Source organism: Podarcis erhardii, assembly GCF_964252035.2.
Source record: "Podarcis erhardii genome assembly, chromosome: 15".
Lineage (NCBI taxonomy): Eukaryota > Metazoa > Chordata > Lepidosauria > Squamata > Lacertidae > Podarcis > Podarcis erhardii.
This window is the reverse complement of record NC_138505.1, coordinates 9,088,825-9,100,875: the sequence shown is the minus strand read 5'-3', so window position 1 is coordinate 9,100,875 and position 12,051 is coordinate 9,088,825. Positions and strand designations below refer to the sequence as shown.

The 12,051-nt window shown below is 46.4% G+C and overlaps 1 protein-coding gene across 1 annotated transcript in view; it reads right to left on the bottom strand.

The window, feature by feature from the left end:
• Positions 1-9,906, bottom strand: part of CHRNB2 (cholinergic receptor nicotinic beta 2 subunit) — a 35,671-nt gene extending 25,765 nt beyond the window's left edge. The window contains exon 1 of the mRNA XM_081841128.1: positions 9,483-9,906. Within this exon, the coding sequence (XP_081697254.1) occupies positions 9,483-9,525 (43 nt within the window). The 5' untranslated portion in view covers positions 9,526-9,906. The remainder of the gene's footprint in view (positions 1-9,482) is intronic.
• Between the last annotated feature and the right edge of the window lie 2,145 nt (positions 9,907-12,051).

Here is a 12,051-nt window from a genome sequence, read left to right as displayed (position 1 = left end):
ATTGGACTTTTTATCTCCTGGGAAACTGCAGAAATGGAACACTATTTTGTCTACAGAGGTCTCTACACTAAAGGAGACAATAGATTTATCTATTGAAGAATGGAAGGGACTTGACGTAAAGTTTTGTTCCTGAATAACAAAGCCTCTGTAGGGGATTTAGAAGCTTTTGGAATTGGAACATTTTTGCAGGAGAGCAGGAAAAGAAACTAGAGGAAAGTGAGGAGAGAGAATAATAAGAACAACATGAACAACAAGAATTGGACAAAGCTGGAAGTGGGAACATTTGGGACATCCAGATTTGAAAGGTCTAAAGAAACAAAATTGGAGTTTTTACTCTTAAATACAGAGATCTGGATGGAAAAAATGGACCTTTTTGAGATAGAGCTTTTCCAAGATTGGACGCTTGAAACTAAAGATGATCAAAAAGACGGCAAAGACTATTAAAAAGATGGCAAAGTGGACTTGTGAAGGATTTTGGCCTAGATGTGGGATCTCCAGGATGACAACAGGCATTGATGGACATTGGGGAACGCAACCAGGAAAGGGGGGAGGGAAATTTGGAATCCAAAGGGTGTTAAATTATACTTTATTCTTTGTTCTATTTTCTTTTATTTTCATCTGTTCTGCATATTAAAGAGGGGAACTCGTGGAAGGGAGCGGGGTCGATTTTAGGGGATGGAAAAACATTCTTAACATTGGGTTAACTATAATAAGTTTAAAATTTGGGGTAAGAACTTGCTGAATCTATTTGAAGGAATTGGAATACAAGAGGGGGTGGGGTGGGGAAGTCCTGGCAAGATGTTAATGAAAATAAGGTTATAAAATGGATGTTTTATTTCTTTTCTTTTTTCTGTTATATTTGAAAATGTTCAATAAATAATATTTAAAAAAAAAAAAACTCTTAAGCCAGGCTCAAACCATACTTTATTATTCCAGCTTTTGAGCTAACCATCATTTACAACTACGTTTATCATCCCTGACCATTAGGCAAGCTGGCTGGGGCTGATGGGTCCAAAGATATCAGGTGGGCCAGAGGTTTCCCATCACAGCTGTACAGTGGTACCTTGGTTCTCAAATGCCTTGGTTCTCAAACACTGAAAACCTGGAAGTAAATGTTCCAGTTTTCGAATGTTTTCCGGAAGCCGAACATCCAATGCGGTTGTCGGCTATTGTTTCTGGGGTGCCTGCCCCAATCAGAAGCTGCGTCTTGGTTTTCGAACATTTCGGAAGTCAAACGGACTTCTGGAATGGATTAAGTTTGGCACTTTGGTTTTTGCTATATATTTTGCGTTTTTGTTTTTGAGGCTTTTTCGGTTAATTTGTTTTTTTGGTTGTGTGGAACCCAGTTCAGCTACTGATTGACTGATTTGTGTGACTGCGGAAATGGATAAAAGCCCCCCATCCAAACAATGACTATCATCGGTGCAGGTAAGAAAAAATAATGATTTTAATTTTTACCATCTACAATACTGTCTTATTTATTTTATAGTACAGTACATTGATTATTGCTTCCATTTTATGGATCCATGGTCTCGTTAGATAGTAAAATTCATGTTAAATTGCTGTTTTAGGGGTTGTGTTTAAAAGTCTGGAACGGATTAAGCTGTTTTGCATTACTATGGGAAAGCGTGCCTTGGTTTTGGAACGCTTTGGTTTTGGAACGGACTTCTGGGACGGATTAAGTTTGAGAACCAAGGTACCACTGCAACAGAAAGCCCACACAATTGTGACACCCTTCCAAGCTGATCGTAGCCTATCACTTGTATCTTATAATTCATGGGGCAGGGAAGAGCTCACCTCTCTCTCTCTCTCTCTCTCTCTCTCTCTCTCTCCCCCCCCCCATTTTTGTTACTTGTGTCAGATGGCAGCAAGTGGGCATGACCAGTCACTCTGGCAAACCACGCTAGCTTTGCCTTGGCAAGGTGGAATCTGCCTCTGCTTCTTCTATTCTTGGCAGACTGCTCAACAGTTTTGGCTGGATTCAAGCATCACACCCAAAACAAGGCTTGTTTTTGTTTTTTACACCTGAACCTTTTGGGCACTTTCCAATGCAATGCTAAATGCTTCTGGCGTGAGCTGGCGTGAGCTAGAGGCTCCTGTCTTCCTTACTCTTGTGGTGCCTCTGGGGTGGAGAAGGTTCCACCTCTGCTTTTAAACTAGCCAGAGTTCCTTGTTATGCCAGAACTTAGGGAAACACTGGTTAGTTTAAACCAACTGGGTGGTCTACTCTCATCATCCCTAGCATGGCCAATAGTCAGGGATAACGAGAGCTGGTGTCCAATAATATATGGAGGGTTGAATGTTCCCCAACCCTAGTTTAAATGGAGAAAGAAGGAAATGTTCATCAATTCAAGGATTGCAATTACCTACGGATTGCCTTTGGGGCTAGAGCCGAAGAGAAAATTGGGCAGAGCAATGGATGTGACTCTTTACTGAGCTATGGCCCTTCCCTAAAACATAGAGACAGAGGAAGCTGCCTTATACCATCAGACCATTGGATTCACCTTAGCTCAGTACTGTTTACACAGACTGGCAGCAGCTCTCCAGGATTTCGGGCAGGGGGCCTTCTTCCACCCTACTTGAAGATGCCAGGGATTGGGAAGAATGGCAGATGAAGGTGATGGACTATATGGAACTGGCGGAAATGACTGGCAGAATCCGAGACCAGGGAGAAGAGTCGGTAGAAGAAGATTGGAAGAAATTTAAAGACTATCTACAGAAATATTCAAAACAAAAAAATTCCTTCCAGTAGCACCTTAAAGACCAACTAAGTCAGTTCTTGGTATGAGCTTTCGTGTGCATGCACACTTCTTCAGATACACTGAAACAGAAGTTTCCAGACCTTTCTATATAGTGAGAAGGTGGGGAGGGGTATTACTCAGAAGGGTGGTAGGAATGGGTGATTGGCAGATAGCTGTGATGAGCCTGTTGACGACTCTTAACGACTGCAATAGGTCTTACAGGAGGAAGCAAGGGGTGAAAAGGTGAAAAATGGCTTTGTCATGTATAATGAGATAAGAATCCTAGGTCTTTGTTCAGGCCAGGTTTTTCCATTGTTTTAAGTTTGGTGATAAGTTGTAATTCAGCAGCTTCTCTTTCCAGTCTATTTCTGAAATTCCTTTGTAGTAAAACAGCTACTTTGAGATCTTGTATAGAATGTCCTGGGAGATTGAAGTGTTCTCCTACTGGTTTCTCTGTCTTGTGATTCCTGATGTCCGATTTATGTCCGTTTATTCTTTGGCGTAAGGTCTGGCCTGTTTGTCCAATATAGAGAGCTGAAGGACACTGTTGGCATTTTATGGCATACACAATGTTAGACGATGAGCAATTAAATAGTCCCGAAATGGTATGTGTGATGTTGTTGGGGCCAGTAATGGTGTTGTCCGGGTGTATGTGGCAGCAAAGTTGGCATCTGGGTTTATTACAGGCTCTGGTGCCAGTGTCTGTGTTAGGTCTGGTTGTAGTATTATTGTGGGTTAGGAGTTGTTTAAGACTGGGTGGCTGTCTGTAGGCAATGAAAGGTCTTCCTCCCAGAGCTTGAGAAAGAGAACTGTCATTGTCCAGGAGAGGTTGTAGATCTCTGATGATGCGTTGTACTGTTTTAACTTGGGAGCTGTATGTGATGACTAGAGGTGTTCTGTTATTTTCTTTTTTGGGTCTGTCTTGCAGCAAGTTCTCTCTGGGTATCAGTCTGGCTCTGTTGATCTGTTGTCTAACTTCATCTGTTGGGTATTTTAGTTCTAAAAAGGTTTGCTGTAGATCTCTTAGGTGAGAGTCTCTGTCAGTAGAATTGGAACAGATGCGGCTGTAACGTAGTGCCTGGCTATATACAATGGACTGTTTGGTATGTTTGGGATGGTAGCTAGAGGCATGTAGATATGTTTGTCGGTCAGTTGGTTTACGGTATAATACAGAAATATTGTAAAATTAAGGAATGTTAGAAGGATGTTGGAATGAAGTTATGTGGTTTCAGTAGTAATGTTATAAAGGAGTAGTTAAAGATGGATTATTAACAGGTGAGAATTTAAAGTTATAATATATTAAGATAAATTAGTAAGATAAAAGTAAAAATGGAAAGGATTTGCTGAAATAACCGAATGAACTAGAATACGAAAAACGGAGGTGTGAGGAGGTCAGGGAAACAAGTAAATGAAAGACAAGATATGGAAAAGTTGGTTTGTTTTTAATTGTTTTTATTTTATTGTATTTTGTATTTTTGTTTGCTTTTTCTTTTTTCCCCCCTCTGATTTTTGTAACTTTTTTGAAACTTTAATAAATATTATATATAAAAAAAGAAGATGCCAGAGATTGGACCTGAGACCTTCTGCATCAAGTAGATTGTGTACCACTGAGCGATGGCACTCATAGCACATTGGCAGCAGAGGCGACAAGATTAGAGAAATGAGATCACTGTGTTTTGTGCCTGGAAGATGGGAGCTGTGGGGGAAACCACTGGCTGAGTGGTCCATGATTCATATGTTGCTTCCTTTCATAACACATCACACCCGATGCATAATGAATGGTGCAAGCTTGCCCATGAAGTCATGTGTTGTTGTTGCATAGGGACTGGGGTTTGGTGGGTGGGGGAAAGAATGGAGGCAGAAAGAGATCCGAAAAATCATATGGATATGTTTATGGGATTTCAGCAGTGGTGTTTGGAAAGTCATGCAAGGACAGCCCAGACCCCTCGAGGCTCACAGAAGACCTGCCTGTCACTCAGCACCCTTCTCTACTCCGTCTTCCTTTCATTGCTCTACATGTGAATCCAATATTTCTCTCTCTTTAACATAGGAAATGAGGAAACTGAGGACCTCCAGATGTTGCTGTACTACAGCTTCCATCATCCCAGACTTCCTGGGCCTGATGGGAGTTGGAGTCCAGATGGCCCCAACTTCCCCATCCTTGCGAAAGAGAGAAAGAAGAGTTGTAAAGACCTCTTGTCTTCAGGAGCGAGTCTCCTCTAAAGCAGAGGTTGGGAACTATGGGCCCAGGGGCCATACGCATCCCTCGGGGCTTCTCTGAGACCCTCCTCAACCTGCACACCCTCCCATGCCACACCCCTCACTCACCCTGCTTGGCTTGGGGTTTTCCCCCTGGTTATAATGTGCTATGGTTTTCCCAGTAGTGATGTATGTAAGCGAGAGCTGGACCATAAAGAAGGCTGATCGCCGAAGAATTGATGCTTTTGAATTATGGTGCTGGAGGAGACTCTTGAGAGTCCCATGGTCTGCAAGAAGATCAAACCTATCCATTCTGAAGGAAATCAGCCCTGAGTGCTCACTGGAAGGACACATCATGAAGCTGAGGCTCCAATACTTTGGCCACCTCATGAGAAGACTCCCTGGAAAAGACCCTGATGTTGGGAAAGATGGAGGGCACAAGGAGAAGGGGACGACAGAGGATGAGATAGTTGGACAGTGTTCTCGAAGCTACAAATATGAGCCTGACCAAACTGCGGGAGGCAGTGGAAGACAGAAGTGCCTGGAGTGCTCTGGTCCATGGGGTCACAAAGAGTCGGACACGACTAAACGACTAAACAACAACAACAGGAATAACAGTGAGAGAAAGGCTCTTTCCTTTACGCTTTGCCTTTTGGCTTCCTGCAGGAATCCAGATAGCCACTGAGAGACCAGGATGCTACACTAGACAGGGCTTTGCAAGGCTGTCCAACCCTATCTGGAAATTTTATTAGGATTTGAACCCAGGGCCTTCTGCATGCAAGGGAGACACCATGCAGTGTCCCTTTCCTTTTTTTATATACAGTGGTACCTCGGGTTAAGAACTTAATTCGTTCTGGAGGTCTGTTCTTAACCTGAAACTGTTCTTAACCTGAAGCACCACTTTAGCTAATGGGGCCTCCCACTGCCGCCGCGCCGCCGCTGCACAATTTCTGTTCTCATCCTGAAGCAAAGTTCTTAACCCGAGATACTATTTCTAGGTTAGCGGAGTCTGTAACCTGAAGCTGTAACCCAAGGTACCACTGTACAAGCTCCCTTGAAAACTGCTTTCATTACATCCCAGAGGAGAGGGGTAGTTATGTTGTTCACATCATTTTTTAAAAAAGTAGTTTTGGAGGGTCTTCAAGAGACTCTCTCTTGTTATTTGGCCTATGGCCAGTATGGGGTGTTTGAAGGACCATGATGGGGTGGTTTGTATTTCCTCTCCTAGTTTGAGGGTAGCTTCTACTGGAGTGTGGCCACCTCACGAGAAGAGAAGACTCCCTGGAAAAGACCCTGATGTTGGGAAAGATTGAGGGCACAAGGAGAAGGGGACGACAGAGGACGAGATGGTTGGATAGTGTTCTCGAAGCTACCATCATGAGTTTGACCAAACTGCGGGAGGCAGTGGAAGACAGGAGTGCCTGGCATGCTCTGGTCCATGGGGTCACGAAGAGTCGGACACGACTAAATGACTAAACAACAAATAATGTGTCCTTGACCTCTGCTTCTTCCTTGCTGAACAGAGGACAGAGAAGTGTGTCTATGAAGACTCACCTACTGGTCATTGGTAAAACCAGCCACGTTTTTAAAAGTAGTTACATAGAAACAAATAACCTTGATCTATTCAGGAATGGGGAAACTGTGGCCTTCTAGACGCCACTGGACTCTGGTTTCCATCATCCCTGACCACTGGTCAGGCAGGATGGCACTGATGGGGAGTTCAGCAACATCTGGAAGGACACTGGACTGACTGGGTAAACATTGCAATGATGACGCTTGCTGTTGCTTCATACATGTATAGCATATTTCACATGAGCAAAGTCTGTTGCATACTTAAAGCAATCCTTATGGCAATCTTGCAGAGCAGACTAGGTAAAATGTTATTTCCCCTAATTGACGGGTGGGAGGGGCGGTGCTGTAGCAGAGATGTGGGGAATGGTACCTGTGGATGAGCTGGCAATGGACTCAGCTGCTTAGCCACCAGGGACCCTGGAGTCCTTTGGAGTCTGGATGCTGGAGGCTAGCGGTAACTCACAAGTATCTGTGGTTCATCCGTCTTCCTCGCTGCTGCTGCTCTGTGCAGCTCTCCTGCGCGACAGGACTGGAATTCCCTCCGAGAGTTAACTATACATACAGCACACACACATACACCCAACTACATGATTAACTGTGATTCCTCTTGGCATGCATGAGAGAGGAAAGGATGTTAAGTTGCCCTTCTACAATGCACACACGGAATGGATTTGCCTGCCAGAACAGGCATTGCAAATCGTATGATCCTCCTCAGGAATGTGACAGAAGTTTATAAGATCAGGAGTGATGTGATGTTGAAGAGAATGTAGTGTGAAATGTTTCTCTCTCTCTCTTTTTCTCTCTCTACTTCCACCACTCCTCCCTCAAAGCACTATCCCTTGAAATAGGCATTTCCTGTTAAGAGAAATGGCTGGATTTCCTTTTAGAGCAGGTAGGGGGAACATGCGGCCCTCCAGGTGTTTCTGGTCTTCAACTCCCATCATTCCTGACCATTGGCCATGCTGCCTGGCGCTGATGGGAGTTGGAGTCTGACAACATCTGGATGGCCGCATGTGCATTTAATATGTGATCCCTGACGGGTTGGGACATGTGTCTAGGAAATAGGTTGGTAGCTTCTGGCCCTCCTGATGTTGCTGGACTCCAGCTCATCATCATTCCTGACCATTGGCCATGCTAGCTGGTGCTGATGGGAGTTGGAGTCCAAGAATTTATGGAGAACCAGACATTCCCCATTCCTTATCTAATAAATAACGTAAAGAATTCTGCTCTGTGGCTTTGTTTAAGACAGTCTGATGGACACACAGGGTTCTTCTCTGTTGAATCCAGTGTCAAGGTTGCTCTACTCCACAATAGGAGATGGATCGTGTTCATGGAGAACAAGACTTTGGGCATTTCATTAGCTAGAAAATGTTGTGTGTGAGGCATCTATAAGGGGAGGGTATCTATAAGGCATCTAATTTTTCTACTGGAAGCTGCAGAATACCCAGATGTTAAACCTGCTGCCTTGAGAGAGTCCACCCTCTCTGGATGATCCCTCATTTTAAATATTGTGGGGTGGTTTTTGTTTTTGTTTTTAATGAATATCTCACTCCCCCTGCAATTCACCTCAAAACAGTTTGCAATTAAAAAAAACCACAAGTAAACATTATGTATTAAAAGAAACCCATCACAGTAACAGCCAAATTATTCTAGGCCTGTAAAGCTCAGCTTGTGCAACTGCACCATTCAGATACTTAGTAAAGGGCCCCTTCTGCAGCAGGAGTGGGGAGCCTGTGCCCATCAAGGCTTGGTTGGACAATGATTCCCATCACCCCGACTGTCAGCCAGGCTGGCCAGGGATAGTGGGAGCTGGAGTCCAGCGATGTCAGGAAGACTGCAAACTCCCATCCCCTACTCAACACTGTCTGCAACTGCCATACAACTGTCCTGTCATAGAAGTCTTGCAAGAACCCAATACCCAGTGGAGGCTGGTCAATTAGGGCACTGCCCCACCAAGCTTAGTGTGCCCCCACCTGCCTGCCTTTTGACTCATAACCAGGCCGGGGTTGGCCCTGCCTGTTGGCACCCTTACTCTCAGTGATGCCCCTTGCAGAACTCAGCAGGGAAAAGGGGGATGGGGACAAAACTATAATCAGTTAGCTCTGCCTGTCATTAGCTCTGGCTCCGCCTACTGTCGGGCTCCCTGCCTTCCGCCCCACCAGCCCCAATGAGCACCAGCCACCAAAGCCAATAACCGCCAGATCACCATCTAGTGCTCCTATCAACCTCTCCTCCATCCTCATATCACTCAGAAGATCCTCCGGCGTTTGCTGGTTCTCCCCTTCTCCCTCTCCCTCTCTTCTTGTTTCCTTCTCTCTCTCTCATCGTCATCGTGCCTGGGGTTATGAACTTTCCTGCAGCTGCCCCTTGCTGGAAGACAGATGGAGCTAACTGGACTGTCAGACAGAGCCAGTCCCATAGAGTTTCCCTGGGGCTATCCTCCAGCTGTAAACAGTCGTGCCTAAGGGGAACCTAATCTCAGCCCCCATCCTGCTGCCCCACTCCGCAGCCTCTTTCGCCTTGCCTAGTGCGGTTCCTCGGATGGAGGATGGGCAGATAAATGACCTTCCCAGATTCCCCCCTCCCGTTTTTCCCCCTTTCCTTTTTTCTTTTTGAGGAGAGGGAAACTTCAGCATGAGTTGGCCTGTTGAGATGGAAGTCGCCTTGCCCACCCTAAGTACTGGTTAGGCAGGAGCTGGACGGGGCGATCTGGCTTCCACGCTAAGCCATCGGCGGCCTGTCAAATCTCTGCCCAGCTGAGTAACTGACGTATTTTTCAAGAGCATCATTTGGAGACACAATAAAAATAGAAGCTCGTACTCGCGACCGGCAGCGGCTCCCCTCCCTACGAAGCCGAAAGGGCGCACTGTCTGATTCTAAACAAAGCCTCTGCTTTCATTTAGATAGGATGCTAGTCTTGGGGGAAAGGGAGCCCTAAACGCTATAGGGAAAGGAGGGGATTACACTTACTTCTCAAGATCCCAAGAAGGCAGAGGCAGATCAGAAGAGCCATTGAAGCGGGTGGGCGAGGAATCTTCTCCCTCAAAATAAAGACATTGCCTCTGTCCTTACGCGTTCCACACACCCCCTCCAATATGGGGGGGTTACAATCCAAGTGGTGCAGGCGGTTCCGGCAGCTCCTAGGATTGAATGAGGTGTAGGTGTGTGTGTGTGTGGAGGTGGGGAGACTGCAGAGAATGGAGGCTTCTCTGAGTTGTTTGGGGGGGGGCACCGCAATCTCTAACCCAGCCCAAGTTCCTTCTAAGTCGCCCCCCACCTTTCGGCCGCTGTCCGTGGTGCTGAAGTCCAAGCCGGCGCTTCCTCTTTCGGGGCAACGGCGCGCTCTCCGTGGTGCTGGAGCGCTTTGCCACTGTCCCTGGTGCTGAACGGACCGTCAGCCCCGCCGGAGAGCCATGCGCAAAAACCCGGGAGCCCCCATCCACTCACTCACCCACCTACCAACCTACCCACGCCTCGACCTCGCCTGGCTCGCCAAGGCGATGCGCAGGAGAACCTGTGAAGGGGCCGAGATGATGCTCGGGAGGGCGAGGGGGGAGGGAGAGAGAGGCAAGTGCCAGGATGCTCCAGGCTCTCGCTACATTTGGCGTCCTCTCTCTCTATCCAGCGCCTTGGCTCCGGCTGCTCCCCTTGACGCAGAGGCCACCCCTGAGGAGCTGGCGAGCGCTGGCTCTTACGTCCCCGGAACACACGGGCCGATCCAGGTCCGCGGGGACCCATCCGCCGTCTGCCGCTAGAGGCGGAGGACGGGGAGGGGGGGAGGTAGCTGCCCTTTTCCCAGCGCAGGGGAGCGGAAGCGAGTGTCTCAGAAGCTCGGAGGTGAAGACGGACAGGACCACGCCGGCATCCTTAGGACTGGCCTATACCGAGCCCTCCTGATGGAGCGCGTTGCTTGGTGTATATTCAGGATATGGAGGAGAGTAGAAATCTGAAGGATGGAAGAAAGGGCTAAGATATTTGCTTGTATTTAGATGGCTCTCTGTGTGTGTGTGTTATTTCCTTTGTCGCGCAGACATAAAGGTACGGCTATGGGGAGTGGGAGAGACAAAGTCTTAATGCTCTGTAAAGACCCTCTGCCCCGCCTTGTGCAAGTCTGGATGAGCATGGGAGAGAGGGGGGGGGGAGTCCTTCCAGGGGGGAGAGAGATAAAGAAAAATGCATACACGAGGGAAAGAGACGTAGGAAGCTGACTTATACTGAGTCAGACCACTGGTCCATCCGGTTCAGTGTTGTCTACATCAGGGGCTCCCAAGCTGTGATTTGTGCACTGCCAAAGGTTAGCAGGCTTTGTTCAGGGGATCCGAGGCATTGCTGCATTAAATATGTATATTGAGTTTCAAATTGCCTTTTTACTGCTTCTTTCTTTCTTTCTTTCTTTCTTTCTTTCCTTCTTTCCTTCTTAAAATTATTTTATTAAATGTATAACAAACAAGACAGGCAGGGTATTCCAATGAGTCAACAAAAGAGGAAAGGAACTGAGCACGCTCAGGTATAAGGTAAGGAGATGAAAGGTATAAAGAAAAATACCTGAAGAAACTTGTACAGAAGAGGCAACACGGCAGCATCACAAGATAAGACATAAACAGCAGATCAAAAACTCATATAATAAAAAAGAGCGCCGGATGAAATTGTATTTGGATGGCATTTGCCATCCGTGTGACTGTGTCATTAAGTAAGCTACAAAAACCCACTACAGTAGACAGTTCAGAGAGTGTGCTTACCCTCTGAGAACCTGGAGTGGGTGGGTCAGTTATCTGATGTGGCTATAAATAAGGCTTTTTAAAAAAAAAACCAGCTTGCTTTTTAAATTTATTGTATTGTATTCTATTGCCTTACCATTTTAATTCTGAGATACAATTAGAAATCAGCTAGCACAGCCCATTTCAATTGCTTCAATGGGCAGAAATTTCATGATGTGATACACCAAGGCAGTTGAGCAATATCCAAGTAGTCCAATAGTCTACAATGACCAGCAGCCGCTCCCCAAGGGCTCCCCAGGGGATGTTTCCAGCCCTACCTGGAGATGCCGGGGATTGAACCTGGAACCTTCTACATGCCAAACAGGTGCTCTAACACTAAACCAAGGCCCTTCACTGATGGGACACTCAGTTATACTGTGTCAGACCACTGGTCTCTATAGTTGAGTAGTGTCTACTCGGCTCCAACTGATAGTAGCTCATTCCCAACCCTAGTTGCAGATACTGGAGATTGAACCTGCATGTAGTGCAAACACTCTACCACCCAGCTACAGGCGGAATCTGTTACAGTATATGCATATCTTCTTCTTCTTCTGTGGCGATCCCTCGTAGCCGAGTAAGATTGTCTTCCATAAACACAGTTTTAACAATGAGTCCGTAAGTGACTGTGGAGGCCAATTCTGGATTCACACGTCCTTCCACGGTGGGGACATTGGTTTCCGGGCGGGAGCTGATCATGGTGTGGATTTGCCAAGCGTGCCTTCCTCCTACCACGTTTCTCCCTTGCGTCCTGAGTTCGAGTGTCGTCAAAGCCCATGACACCT